We start from the raw sequence: 15,347 nt of genomic DNA, 5'->3' as shown, positions 1-15,347 counted from the left end.
AGTTGCACAACCAGGAGGCAGCAAGCTTGCTGAAAGGCTGTAGGAATCACACCTAGTCATGAAATTACCACACGGCTGTTGTAGCTCTCAGTCCAGAGAGCTGTGATAACTTTTAATAGGAAAAACAGACCCCGGTGCCCTACTCAGCAGTTTTGTTATGCCCCAGGGAAGCTACATGGAGGGAGAAACAAAAGAGAAAATTGACCATTTGTGATTTCCCATCATTAAAAAGACGCAGAAGAGGCAGGCAAAATGCAAACTGCCATACACGGCAATGATGCCCCTGAAATTTCTGCTCACTTCCTGATAAGCAAGGCCCTTACAAGCTTGTGGTGCTTGAAACAGTAAAGTTTAAAGCTGAATTACAATTAAGCAAATGAAGGGGCAGCTTCCTTTTGCGTTGGAGGTTTTCATGGAATCACAGAATGCTTTGGGTTGAAAGGGACCTTCACAAACAACCCCATGCAGAAGCAAGGACATCTTCAACCAGATCAGGTTGCTCAGAGCCCCATCCAACCTGACTGTGAATGTTTCCAGGGATGGGGCCTCCACTACCTCCACGGGCAACCTGTTCCAGTGTTTCACGATTCTCATTGTAAAAAAAAAATTCTTCCTTACAGCTAGTCTAAATCTGCCCTCCTTCAGTTCAAAACCATTACCCCTCATCCTATTGCTGCACTCCCTGATAACGAGCCCCTCCCCATCTTCCCTGTAGTCCCCAGGACCAGTAAGCCACTATAGGTCTCCATGGAGCCTTCTCTTCTCCAGGCTGAACAACCCCAACTCTCTCAGCCTGTGTAGCGTTTTCTTCACACTAGTTGCGGAGAGGGTGTATCTGTGCCACCCTAAGGCTCCCTGAGCACAAGCAGCAGCCTTAGACCCAGCAACATGCTGAGAGTTTACTTGCCAGCCTTATGCTCTGCCGTGGACACATATTCTGCCAGGCAGTACTGACCGCTGTGTCTTTCTTGCCCTTCCCTTCCCTTCTTCCATACATTAACCACAGCCACATTGCTTGCCTGGTCAGGTTTGTGCTGGGTTGTCCCTGGGGAGTTGCTGACAAACCATCTTACTGGTGCACTGGGGACTTAAAAAGTCTCCTGCAAAACCTGACGCAACCTTTTTTCAGCTACACACTCAGGGATTTTGTTGCAAAGATGAAGCGATGTCAAGTGCAAAAATAGGAAAGTAACTGTTATTTACTCTCAGGATCTGTAAACCTCGATACTTGGATAATTTTAATATTTATCAGCCCATTTATAGAAGTACAACACCTTTAGCAACAGATGCTGATTTGTGTTCTTTGCCTTGCTGAATAAATTAGACACCAATTTTTCCAGGCAGAAGAGCCTGAATAAAATTACTTTTATCACTATGGATCCTGAACTCCTGTCCAGTGATCAGCTAGCGTGCAAAACCCTCTTTAAGTGCTTCACAGCTGCTCCATTGGCTTCATGAGGTTCTGCATGTAAAGCGCATCTTGGAGAGGTCCCATAAAGCCATGGGGCTCCCATCTTGCACACAAAGCTCAGCAGCGTTCTCTTCCCAAGTGCACAACCTGAAGAGTAAGGCATATTTTCAACTCTATCAAAGAGGTTCATGATGGGCCAAGCCTATTGCAAAGATCATTAAAGACCTCAGCTGATTTTGGAGGTCTTTGGACCTGTTGTTCTTGAAAATAGATTTGCTCAAAGGTAGCGGGGGGGAAGGAACAGTACTTGAAAGAACCGTGGGATCAAAACCAAAAGAAAGGCTCCAACTGAAGCCGCAAGGCTGATAGCCTAAGGCTGCTACGCTAAGCTTAGCAAAGGTAGGACTAGTCCCTACACCTTGAAGATGTTAAGTCCAGAGGTGCAGAAAGCTTATCAGCAAATGCTTTTGCTTATATTAAGGTGACTTCCTTTGGCTGCCTAAAAGCTGTGTTCTCATCTGAAATGGCCAAACCTACTCCCTCCCTCGTACCTTGATACAGCTATGCACTGCTCAGGAACAATTCATTCCCACAATTTTCGGCCTCTGTTTTAATATGGGGAGAACTGGAGGTACCCATCAGCCTTCACTGGTGACAAACAGAGCTTGGCTGATGACCAGAAACCAGATGCACAACTTGCAGAGGACTAACATAAAGCAAGGGAAATCCCACCTTGCGCCTATTAGCTCACTCAGGGTATACAGGCAAGTCAGCAGCCAGATTGAAAGGGATAATCTTTGATGGGTGAAGGTAAAGGTGCTGGTAATCCTCTTGTCACCTCACCATTTTGCTGGTTGTTTTTGTAGTTAGATAATCCTTGCTACGTAGTGACCTGGCAAACAAAGTCAGCAGTCTATGGCAATCTTGTTCAAAAAGTACATATATTTAATAATAATAACAAATACATTTTTTCCCCTGTAATTTCTACTACTGTAAGTCCTTTCTATGGTCATTGCAGTTGGACTGTACATAGCTACTGTCTAAGCTGGATACATGGTTATGTTTTAGCAATGTAGTACTCATATATTCTCTATAAATATAGTAAAAGATTTAACATTTCTGTTTTCATTCTGATTCTTACACCTATTTACTGGGTTTTCCACAAAAAATACATGTCTCTTTCCTGCCTCTCCCAACCTTTTATTGGGTTCCAAATAAACCTGAGTTTGTAATTCAAGTCAGTATCTCCCATCTGTTCAGGTACCAAAGTTCAATGCATGCAAAAGACGGGATTTCAGTGGTCTCTATTCACTAGCTTTTCAGTGCTAATGTGTTCTTAGCATGAAGGAAAATGCTTTGATGTTTTTAAACAAAAGGAAGAGCTAAAATGGACCCCAGGTGCTCTGTACAAACAGAAGATGACATTTTCAATGTGAAAATTAGTAAAATGATTTCAGGGCAGTCTTTCTTATCACAGTGGGATTTTTTTAATGTACATTATTTTACAGGTAGTTTAACTACCGCACAGGTGGGTGTCCTCACTAACTACACTGAAGAGTACAAGACGCATACGGACTCCCCCGTACTGAACTGACAGGCAGCTTCAGCACTGAGGTGAAGGTCTGCAGGGATGAGAAGGGCACTCTGGCCATGCAGGCTCTGCTGGTTTTGCAGTAAGCAGTCAAAATACCAAACAGTCCAGTTTTATGCTCTGACAGCATTTGGATTACTGTCCTTTTTTTTTTTTTTTCTTGAAGACTTTGGTATAGGGCCTGTTCTATGCCGAGAATTGGGAATGTGTGCTCTGCTAAGGGGCTCTGCTGGGGACCTTCATCCCTGCCTCTGCCAGCCATCCTCCTCCCCCAGTTCCTGCCCATTTTTCTCATGAAACTGGAAGGAAAGCTTCTCAAACAGAGGTAACCACCAGTATTCGCACAGATACCAAACCAACAGGGGCACAAAATTGTTTGCAAAAGTTTTGATGAGAACAGGGCTAGGACTCCTACCTACAATCGCAAGACAAAATCCTTATCTTTCAACAATTCCAAGAAGACAGCACTTCTGCTGCCTGGGTTTTGAAACTGCATTAGGTGGGTGGGCAGTAGTGGGGTTTATGCAGGTCTGGGCTGCCCACGTGGGAATCAGACTGGAATAAGCTTTGTTGAGATGTCCTGCACACACAAGCTCATATGCAAGTGTGGTACAGACAAAAGAGCAGTCTTTGGCTAAACCTACTGATTAATAGGAAATTGTTTGAAGGCAAAAACAGAACCAAAAGAATGTTCCCAACCTCTTAGATGTATCATTTACTTAGAAAACAAGACCGATATGCAGAACATGGTGCCTTTTAAGAAAGCCGATCTTCACCACTCATAATAATACCAAACTTCTGGCACTGCATTACCAATTGTGCAGTATAGAACGGCATTGGTACAGGTTCATGTGTCCTCTATTAGTCTTTTTTAATTCACTGCAGTCTCTCAGAAAAGCCTTCTGGGGTGTCCGATGCTGTCTTGCCGTAACAGGGGCTGACACAGTCCTGCATGTAGGCGCGCCATGGAACTAGTACAGCTGCAAAAATTGGAGGTGATGGGATTGTTTAAACACAGCGTGTTGCAATCTGGATTGCTGCTTGAAGTAGCTGCTTGCAGACCCATCACATGAAAGGAAGAGGTCTCTAGTGTGGTGAATTTCCATGTGATGAAACTTGTTTTCAAATAATCACGTTTCTTCTGAGTGACATTAAATCATCATTTTCTTTAGAAAAAAAAATATCCCATTATTAGCTACTTTATGTAATTAACAGTAAAATCTGCTTTGACTTCCAATACTCCTGCTTTTGAATGTTTAGATCACTCGTGTCTTTACTCAAGCTTCTACCAACTTCAACTCCTTGGCAGCACTTGGACACAGTATCTTGAGTTTTTCCACTTGTCTAGCCACATTAAGAATGTCTGTAGCAGTACCATGTACTGCGTGGCACAGCCAGATGGAACACGAGCAGTCTTACCACAGATCCTGGATGGGATAGGCATTCATGGCACCACACAGATTACCTTGAGGAACCACTGTTCATACTCACTGCTCTTCCAATCAACCTCACTGCAATACTGGATAAAAGCAGTGAAAATAATACTCATTCATGTAGCTCTGTCAAGGGATGTTTTACTGTACAGTCAAATTCCAGATGCTAATATTTCTTAACAGCACAGGCAGAGCCCTTTTCTTTCAACTTTAATATAGGAGACCACACCTTCCCTACAAGCAGACCTCTTATTGTCTACATTGGACCACTGTAGTGTATTACATAGCAACAGTAACAGGCCTGTGGCTTTCCCTTATTGTTAAAAGTTATGTCCCAGAGGACAGCAGTGCGAATCCCTGGATGCCTGACTAACACTGACCACTGACAGCATCTGCTGCATTGAAGGAAATCTGTGTGGGGCTCATCTGCTGCAGCTGAGGCATCCTCGCTTCCAGCGGCTTGTCACTTGCTGACTGCATCTGGTTCCTCTTCCGCAGCATCTGTCCAATCCCCATCATGGGGAATCTGCCTCGGCTTTTAACACAGTTAGGGCTGCCCAAGGGATTGTTGGAAACCAGCTGAGTAGGGGACGCTGCTTCTTCCTTTGCCGGATATGCTTTTTCTTCATATGTGAAAGAGACTTGGGTGGGGTGGACAGGGGACGTACTCCCTGGCTGAAAAAGTGGGGATAGTGTCCTTTCACTTGAGCTTTTGTAAGGGAAATTCATTGGTGAACCTAAAATTCTGTACTGATGAGAGGGGGAAACCTGGTCTATTTGGTCCTCTCTGTCAACCGACTCGAAGGAGTGAACAATATTCAGGATGAGAGGAGAGTCCTTTGCCCGGCCACTGATCCGGGATGGTTCCTGTTGCGGGGACTCCTGTCTCTTGAGGAGCCGAGGGGTCCTGGGAGGTGGCTGCTGGACTTCGAGGTACTCCAGTGAGCTGGAAGTGATGCAGCCTGTCTTGGTTGCCAAGGGTTCGTGGAAAGGGCTTACCCCACCACTAGAGTCTGCAAAGCAATCAGAAAAGGAAAGAGAAGAGCAAATAGCATTTAATAGCACTGTCTTCTCTGCCTCATGGCAGACAGTGTCCAACATCACCTTTAACAAATTTTAGAAGAGTGTGACAAATGCACAGGCTAAAACAAACGGTCTTAAGAATATACTCAGAGCCTAATTCCCTGACTCTCATTTGATACTTACATTGTTGTTTCATGGGTAATTTATCTGCCACTTTACTCAAAGGCATGAAGAGTGCTTAAACTGAGTAAGACAAGGACATGAAATGGAAAACCACAGATGTCTGTTTGTATTAATTATACCCTCTAAGGTCATCTCTGAGAAATCTCACGTTTCTCCTTTTTTAGTGCAACTTTGCATGGTTTTTACTAGGTCTGCATACTGTATTCACTGACATACCTAGAGATACAGGGGACAACAGAGAATTTATTCCTAATGTCTTCCCTTGCATTTTGGAAAAAAGTCTGTTCTTGGTTTCACATATGTGAATATGAAATAGCTGCACTCGCCAGATTCAGACTGTTACAGTTGGAACAGGTTTGCTGCATTGACTTCAGCAAGAATCTTACTCCAGCAAGGATTGAATACAAATGGAACAATCTTTGCAAGGTTTGGCCCAGTAAAACAAAACAGCTCGGGGAAAAAGCTGCTGGCAGGGTGCTGGTACTCACTTATGCCAAGCTAGTCACAAGAAAATGTGTTTTGCTGTCTTTATGGAAAGCTATCCAAAGAGTCTGCTTTGCTAGGTTCCCCCAGATTGAAAGAATAGTGAACTGGCAGTTAATAATCACTGTCTGAGAGTTCTTTTGGTCTCAAACCATCTAAAAGGGATATAAAATAATTTAGGTCTGCCAGCCATCAAGTCACAGCCACAAATCTCACATCTGTTTCTTTTGAAAGGGATGGTCTCAGCAGGGGTTGAGACCTGAATGAAATCACTCATGTTGAGAGTTGTTTGGGAAAAGCAGACCAGGTTTAATCTGTCTAGTTTCTTTCCAAAACTGGTCAAAATTATTTGACCACCTCATTTAAGGAGTGTCAAAACATGGATTCCATAACGAGAGAAATGCTTTAGCTGACATCTGAATGATTTTCATGTTTCAGTTCAAAAAAGCAAGGAGAAACCTAAAGAGAAAAAAAACTAACTAGGTTTACTTCCCCTTGTGCCTCCCTCCAAAAGGAATGACAAATTCTGAACAAAATGACTGTTTTTTAACAAAAATGACTGTTTCACAAAAAGTATGGCCCATTTCTGACCAGCCCCGAGGACCTGTGCTGCCAGACAAACACCATTTCAACATTTTTTATTTAGGTAGAAAACATCAAATGATAAATTATCAGATCACAAAAGCGAGCATAAAACCACCATAAGCCACTACTCTAAATTAACCTGACACCACAGTAAATGTTTCATATCACTGTATTTCCCCTCGTTGCTCTGTAGTGATCGTGTTAGAACTGGATGATCTTTAAGGTCCCTTCCAACCCAAACCATTCTATGATTTAACAGCCAGCTACATCATCTTCCTGACTCCCATCCACATGTGTGCTACCAATAACCCGTTTTCCCCAGTGACTCCCCTTTTCCTCCACTCCTTTCTTCCACCTCCTTTTGCAAGCAAACACCACCAATCCCTCACAGGTTGCCTCCTACCCTGCGTGATTCACACTCTGCTCTCCTCTGTCTTGTCTTTCGTTTCCCTATTAATGCTCTTCCTCCTCCTTTCGCTGCCTGAAATTTGCTGGGGTTGGCAGTCCCAGCTGCATTTCCTCTTGGCTGCTTGCTTCCCCTTCCTCCACCATCAGCTGCTGCCCACTGCTTCTCCCAGGGATGCCACTGTTACTAGCATTCTTCTCAAAATCAGGGATTTCTTCCCGTGCTGCCCCTCAATCCCCTCTCAGCAAAACGCATTGGCCAGCAGGAAGAAGCTTGTCTATCAGCTTTGGATTGTCAGTGATCTGGGGTGGGCGTTAATGCTTTCAAAGCACCAGCATGAAATGCAGGTGATTTCGTGTAAGTACATATAAATAGGGAAAGCAAGCTCTTTTTAAAACACTATAGGAATTCTGTCAAATAAAAAGAGAAGTAGAAGTGAGGATTCATGACTGTTGAACATTGTCATGCTTTCCTCAGGATGTTTTGTTCAATGTTGAACTACATTACCCAGTGTTCCTTCACATACCACCTCCAGAGCAGACAGCAAATGCGAGCCCACAACTATTTACTAGCAAACACACAACACAAGACGTTCTCATCAATACCTCATGTGCCCACACATGCACATGCGCACAGGGACACAACACTGGTGTTTCTCCCACTGACCTTTCTCTGAACTTCCAGCCTTGGTGATTTTCCGGTCCTTCAGCAGAGCCTTGGTGTTCTGTATCTGTGAGATAAGACAGGAAGAAGGCTGTCTATATGAAACTGGACTTTTCTCAGTTTTCTTTGGGAGCTGACGGTGAAGAATCTCCCCTTTCCTTTCTTGTTCTTTGAGGTTTTTGTCCTTCAGGTTATAAAACAAACAAGAACAATTTGGTTTACTTAAGGGAAGTTCGAATGACCCTCAGAAGTACATCAGCTACCAAAGCCAAATTAAAAACTATACATTTATAAGGAACTTATCCTGGCTACTCAAAATAACTGAATCTTCCATGTCTAGTTTCCCTCTGATCTGCTTTTCACAATTTCATGGTTCCCATCTGCTCTGACATTCATGCAGTGTGAAAACTGGTTTTGGAAAATTAAAGGCAAAGGAAAACTTTCTCTTCAGAGGCCATTTGTCCTAGAAGACCTTGTTGGAGCAAGCAGATACGGGTTTGTACTCCTACATACCTGAAATTTGCCCCCGTGTTTAAGCAACAAAAAAAATTCTTTGACTTCTCTTTACTGCACTTCCTCTGACATTTGAAAACATGAACTGCAAAGCTTTAAAGAAATTCAAACACTTTCAGTAATTTATCTTCTTCTCAAACCAGATCCAGAGGAATACAGATGTTCCTTTTAGAGCATCTCTGCAACTGCACAAGACATGGAGGGGGAGAAAATTTCTGACCCAACCCTTCACTAAACCCTAACTCCTTTCTGTGACAGGGAAAGCAGCTGAAGGTGGGATTGTAAGCCCATACATCCTAAAATATAGCTTTGATCTCCAGTGATGACAGAGGAAAAACAGAACCTGGAAGTGGGACCCTGACAAGGAATCCAGTTTGCCAAGTAGAAATTCTTTGTGTCTATTTTTAAGGTGAATCACTAGATTTGCAAGCTGCACAACACTCCTTATCTGCTGCTAATTTCAGGGGGAACAAAAAGTCTCACTTTGCTTCTAAAATCCAGGCATTGAATTTATGGGCAATAATTTGGTATCCTTCGAAGACTTCAATAATCTCTTACCTTTCTGGAACCAAGCTGTGTTATCGGATTTTAGGTGTAAATCTCAGAGAAGCAGGGCTTTTGTTTTGGTTGCTTTGGGGTTGCTTCTTTAGAGGGGCATTTGTCTGGCCCTCTGTAGTTGTAATTCTCATTTAAGCAACATGTTTCACCGTGTCTTATTGAAAAGCCACTCTAACTACAAGCTTTTCTTCAAAAATGCAACAAAGTTCCTTCACCCAATTATGTGCCAAGGCCTGTATTTTGTCTAATAACTACCCACTGCCAAAGGGCTGGCTCTCTTGATGATTTTCTGTTGAAAGTTTACTGATGTGAAGTCTATAAAAATCCTGAAATGCAATGTAACGTGCATACGTGAGAGACGGAAACAAAGATGCAGAAGACAACTTGGGTTCTCTTGGGCTACTACACAGCTCTGGAAACATATTAAGACATTTAAGATGAAAATATCCAGGCTGCACTCATTGCAATCATTCCCAGCTCAGACAGAGTTCAGCATTCTGCACAGATGTTGTCTGGACACCACTGGGCTCATTATCCTTTGAATTTTGAGAAGTTATTGGAGTCAGAAGGAGGAGTTTCAGTGAATCATAAACCAGGGTTTCTAGTTTGATTACAGAAGTCATTAGGTGACCTGGAAGAGGCAGAGACCCTCTATGAGCATCTTACTGTCTTCACTTCAGTCTCCCTTTGCGCGTGTGTTTTTTGTCCCCACCCTTCTCCCCATCTGTCCCTTATCCCCTCCTATTTCTTTCTCTTTAGGTAGCCAAAGCTGGCTCACCCTTCCACAGAAACAAATCATAGTGTTATGGAGCCATCATCACTTTGCTTGCATGATACCTCTTCATGCACCTGATGTCTTTCCTCTTGTCTTTGGAGTCTGAAAACACCTCTATCACCCAGCATTTATTCCTCGCTGTGTTGTCCTTCAAACAACTCAATGCTGGATTGGCCTCAGGCGTTATCTTGGCAAGCACAGTCACTAGTGATAATGATGAAGTAATAACAACAACAGCAATAATAATAATGCTGAGTGAACAACATCCTATGACAACAGAGTCAGTGGGAGCTGTACAGTTAATTTTGAGCCCACCACACTATTTTTCCTGTCAAGTCTCTGAAACTCTGCTGCCAAGTTCAGGAGAGATTGGGCTCTACCGAGTATCTTTTTTTAAAGGTACTTGTGAGGATGAGATCAAGCGGTGACTATATTAAGCCTAAAGGAGTTGATCAAGATCGTTAGCAGTTTTCTGCTATTTTGGATAGGTGAAGAAAGAATTTTCATATTGGTGGCTGCAGCATCTGTCAGAATGCAGGATGTTTCGATGCTGCAATATTTTTGGCCTAACGGTGCAAGAGCCAAGCGGCAGCTCCTCACCTACCAAATGCCCCTGACTTTGCCTTCTCACTGCTGTTATGTTTTCTAAGCAGCAGTAACGCAGTCACATCGTACAATCAGAAGCACCCATGAAAAAGGAAACTCACATCTGCAGTGTTCGTAATTAATTAGTTTACCTTTTACGCTGTAAATAGACTTAAAAGTATTTGTAAAACTTACTAACATTGTTTCAAAGACAGTTGTGAGAGGGGAAACAGCCAAAATCTTGATTTTCCAAGGTGCCACACGCTATTATATTTGAAAAGGAAAGGAAGATTTCCTTCAGGGGAGTTATAAAGATTTGCTTTCCACTATACCATGTACAGCCACGACATGGCATGCTGTCGCACAATGTAGGGCTTTTACCGGTATGTTATACTTGACTAGGTTTGGCATTACATCATCTTCTGCTATTTCCTGTCCTGACCTTGACCTGAAAACCTACTCTTATTCCCAGCAGCAGATCTGAAAGGAAGATAAAGGTATTTACCTCGGCCATGTATAAAATAGCGATAGGACAATGACAGGAGTTCTTAAAAAATGTATATTCCGTGAGTCTGAGCCCACTGGCTACTCTGTGGGAGGCAAGTATCCCCAGTGCTGTTCCCCTGGCTGTGCTGCAGGGACAACCACTCGTTACCTGAGGCCTCTCCAACAAAGAGAGAGATGGAGACTGGGTGCTGCCTTCCTCCTCCTCGTGCTACCCATCTGTCCTGAACACTAAAATGAAATTAGCCTACAAAACAGCCTGATTAATTAGCACTACCAGCAGCTCCCAGCACCCTCAGCCCTGACGCGATGATCACACAACTCCAGGTTAGGAAATCAAACGGGGGAGAGGGTCTGGGCATGAGCCCTGCCCTCATACCATGCTGCCTGCCCCAGCAACAGGCAGTGCTGCTGGCAGGTAGCCCCCTGCCTGAGGCCAGGTCCTTCTTTCACATCGCGGGAGTGAGGCGGAAGAAATTCAGTCAGCTCTTGAAGCTGACCAGCTCTACTCTCCCTGCTATTCCCATGGCAACACACAGCTACGCTCTCAGTGCAGCGTCTGCCCAGGGACCAGTGCCTCCTGTTCCTCTCTGGAAACGGAGGATGATCATGAACCAATCTGAGCTTATAAAATCCCTATCCCTGAGTCCCAGTGGGCACCAAATGACCCTAGTAGCATGAGCTAGACACTAGCAGGGCTGTGTCCCCATCCACACGAAGGCATTTTCATAGAGATGTCTGCCATGGTGACAAATGGCAGTAGCATCCCGGGGTCTGTATTCACCCACATGTGCTGCTTCAACTGTCCTGGTACACTAAGAGTAACACAATCCCCTTGTGTAAAAACAGCTAAAGTGATACAAAACATGCCTTGTGCTCAGTTATGCCCATGCACAAAGAGAATATACTCTATTATTATCGCAGTGTCTGCACTGTGATTGCATCAAGGTAACTATTTCAAGAAAGAAATGACACCCCCTCATCCTCTAAATAGCTACACTGTGTACTCTGAGTGCAGGAGAGGCTTGGGAGGAAGCCTTTACCCCTAAGCATGTCTACAAACCCAACTGGGGTTATACAGTGGCACTACTGTCAGTTTTCAATTATTCTTCTGGAAGTCAAATGCCAGTTTCCTTCTAGGGGTGTGGGGACTTTAGGGCTGCCACCAAACCAGACCACGTGTTTCTCTCTTGGCTACATGCGGGTGCACAGTCAGGCCTTGCTGCAGACTCCCCTGCACTGGACAGGTTCACAGAAGCTGTAAGTTGATGCCTTGATGGCAGGCAGAGCCACCCACAGCTCTCTGTACAGAGAAGTGACACCAACAGCTGCAAGAAGATGGCCCAGAAAGCAACAGGATGCCCCATGTGACACCTACAGCATTCACCTCCAGGTTTCCAGGTGAAGGTTGCCTTGCAACAGCTTGGAGTAAGCTGTTAAAGAGTATTTTGAAATACTATAGTCATTGAGTCTACTCACTGTTTTAAGATAAGGTGTATTTTTAATTCAAACAATTAGAAGCAGTTTGCCCTGATATTTTCATCTGGCTTGCAGTTCAGCTTGTCTTGCAAGCAGCCTTTAAAATAAACAAAACTAGCCATGATACAAACCTGCTCCTGCAATTAGATCATGAAGAGTAGCTGAAGAGTAGCTTTTGAAATAGGTAGACTCTTCAGGAATATTGCTCTTCGCGTTGGTAGGTAAGACTTCCACAGCTCATGCTACTCTTGTAATTTTAGTATTTGACAAAGAATCAGGCAGTGAAGAAATATCCAGCCATGAGAAGACTCCTATTATTTGACATGTTTTCTTTTAAGACAAACTACCTTCTCTGTTTGCAGGCAAAAAGACTGGAGACCAACAGAGCAAAAGGTACTCTGGTTAAGTCTTTTCTCTAGCCAAGGGCAGTCCCTCATAATGCAGTGGACTAGTTCTGCGTCACTTCTGCAATGAAGCAAAAAATACTAACCTGGGCAGAGTTTTACGCTAATCAGTTTCACTGTTCCTGGTAATCAAGCCAGGGCTGGCCCAGGACACCAGGAACACCAGGTGACCAGGAAGGGTCACCATGGCTGTCACTCAGCTTTCTGCCCTACACCACCACCAAGGTCTTGAGAGTCAAGGCAACAGCTATAGTCTTGTTACAGCGTCTGGCTACAACTTGTACCCTAAAATGAAACCACAAAGCCCCCTGAAGAAGTCTGCATTATTTTGCAAAACAGAGCTTCTAAAACTTTCATTTCTTCATAACAAAAAAGAAAAAGAGGAAATTATTTGTCCTGCACAGGCAAGACCACAGGCCTTTTTTTTCCATCCACAGGTCCAGAAACCCATCGCCTTAATCACAATTGCCAGGGATCATCAAATTCAATCTGCTTTTGAAGTACCTTAATGTGCTTCAACAAACTTTACCTCATAGGAGTCTTTATTTGCCTTGTATTTTTCTATCTGGTATAGCTGGTTCTTGTGGCAAATATTGTCCTGGCCTTCAGGCTTCTGTGGAGAGAGAAACAGGGAAAAGTAAAGTATGTAAGATAATTAGAGAAAAATAACATTCAATTATTGTTTAATGGACTCTATCCACAGTTGGCATTCAGTGGAGGTGCATCACCTTACAGAGAGGGTGAATTTGGCCCACTACATTTTGAATGTAATTGATGGCATCATCATTAAATCAAGCTTGCTAAAAGAACTGAGAAAACAAAAAAACTAAGAAGCTGTTGTCAGAATGGAAGGCCATTGGGGATAATTTCTCCAAGAAGCAAACACATCAAGAAGAAAGCTCCATACAACCCACTCTCCTGCCCATGCAGTCGCGTAGGAGCCTACAGACCCTTAGCCAGACCACAAGCAGCTGTGTGGAGAAGCCAAAGGAAGGGAATTTGCCTTTGTGTGCTGTGCCAATCTTGCTCTCCAGCAAGTACCACGCAAAATGTGGCCTGAGAAAGCAGCTCCCTGAGATGCACAAGGAAGAATGACATGTGGCAGTGAACTCCTGGCTTAGTGAAAGCTGCTCGGCAATCCCATCAGCAGTGTTTCTGACCCGCAAGCCATACTCAGGGGCCAGGAAGGCTGGCAGGAGATGAGAAGACTTCATGTTCCTGTTTTTTTTCATGTAAAACTTTCAACTAAGTTTTCATTTAAAAACTAAATAAAATCTTAATAGCTCTTAAGCTTCCTCTTGACTTCCTGTATCAAATTACACTGTTATTGATATTTCAAGCAGTAGAATCGTCTCAACATGCGGTCACAGTATGTCACTAGTCACAAGGCTCTGCTTGACAAGAGTTTGCTTTCTACAGGGCAGCTGTCTAGCTGGAGGAGATCTCCTATGGAAGCAGGGACTTGTGAGACATAAAGCCTATCAGCAATTATCTCTGCAACCTGACATATTCTTATCTGAAATACTGTTATTAGTTTGCAAGGAATACTTCCCATTCATGGTTACTCCTATAAAACTACAAAAAAAAATACCTCAGGTAGAGCCTTTAAGTCAAATGCCATCCAGCAGGGAACATTTTAGAACATTTTTATCCTCCTCCCCACTTGTCCAAAGAACTGGCATCAAGCAATACTTACTCTAAGGCTTGCCAAGTAGCGCTCCAGCTTCTTATTAAGTAGAAAGTAGATGGCAAGCGTGTGACTTGCCCTGTTTGAGAGCACAGTGTTGATTACATCGCTGTTCTTGTAGCCGAGCTTCTCAGTCATATGGAGCAGCACGCTTTGGCTGAGGTCCTCAAGGTGAATTCTGCACGGAGAGAAAGGCAGAGCACGCCATTCGTATCATCTTCCCAGCGACAGAACTTAGTCAGCCACAGAAGACATGGCAGAGAATAAAGAAGAGGCCTGAAAGGCTCAGTAACCCAAGTGTGATTCACTTTCTTCTCTCGTGACCAGGTATGAGAAGGACAGACTATTTAGTAATCACAGGCACTGTGGAAAACTGTGATAGATGAACAAACAGCACATTTCCCACCAAGTCAGAGGGACCTCACAGTTCTACCTGACCTGAAATGGCACCATGCTGCTCAGGATGCTGCCATTTGTTACCCTGCATTTGACTGGTGAAGACCATCAAGATCATCTGGCTGGTTTTGAAGGAAAAGAGGTAAAATCCAGCTGAGGTAGCTATGTTTTGCCTTCTGAAATGACCTTTTTCTTGTGATCAAACACCACAGCATTCAGCTTCACCTCTTACCTGTTGCACAATGTTCTTGCACTAAGTAGCCACAGAATTTCATCCCAGAGAAGGAGGACATACTGTAAGGGTTATTACAGCAGCTTGCAAACTGGTAGAACTATTCCTATACTTGTGTCAGTTAAAAGCACAAATACAACACGTTTATATATGTGCTGTCTTGTAAAGTCTGTAACAGACTCAGTCAAGGCAAAAAATAACGGAGTACAGCAGCCTTGTGGAAATGGCCAAGCACCTTCTCAGTCTAAGTTAAAAACAGATTTTCCAAAGAGCTCTGCTCCTATTTAGACCTCTAAATGTGCTGGCCAGCTTCCCAGATGTGCCCGTCAACTCTCATCCATCTCCAAAGAAATGCTGGGTTTCATTTGGTTTCTAAAGGATATTTGTTGCTCCTAATATCTAGCTAAAGCAACTTAGGGGAGCTTAGGTTGTGGGC

General features: G+C 43.7%; 1 protein-coding gene across 2 annotated transcripts in view; it reads right to left on the bottom strand.

Moving 5' to 3' along the window:
• Positions 1–1,893: 1,893 nt before the first annotated feature.
• Positions 1,894–15,347, bottom strand: part of HUNK (hormonally up-regulated Neu-associated kinase) — a 58,673-nt gene continuing 45,219 nt past the window's right edge. Inside the window, exons 7-10 of one of the 2 annotated variants that reach the window (XM_069871081.1) lie at positions 14,293–14,461; positions 13,126–13,209; positions 7,782–7,845; positions 1,894–5,448 (exon numbers count right to left, since the gene is read on the bottom strand). In XM_069871081.1, coding sequence (XP_069727182.1) covers positions 4,805–5,448; positions 7,782–7,845; positions 13,126–13,209; positions 14,293–14,461 — 961 coding nt within the window. In that variant the 3' untranslated portion in view covers positions 1,894–4,804. Of the gene's footprint in view, positions 5,449–7,781; positions 7,963–13,125; positions 13,210–14,292; positions 14,462–15,347 lie in introns of both variants that reach the window. The other variant, XM_069871070.1, reaches the window with a different exon arrangement.

Source organism: Phaenicophaeus curvirostris, chromosome 1 (assembly GCF_032191515.1).
Source record: "Phaenicophaeus curvirostris isolate KB17595 chromosome 1, BPBGC_Pcur_1.0, whole genome shotgun sequence".
Lineage (NCBI taxonomy): Eukaryota > Metazoa > Chordata > Aves > Cuculiformes > Cuculidae > Phaenicophaeus > Phaenicophaeus curvirostris.
This window is presented reverse-complemented; position numbering and strand designations above follow the sequence as displayed.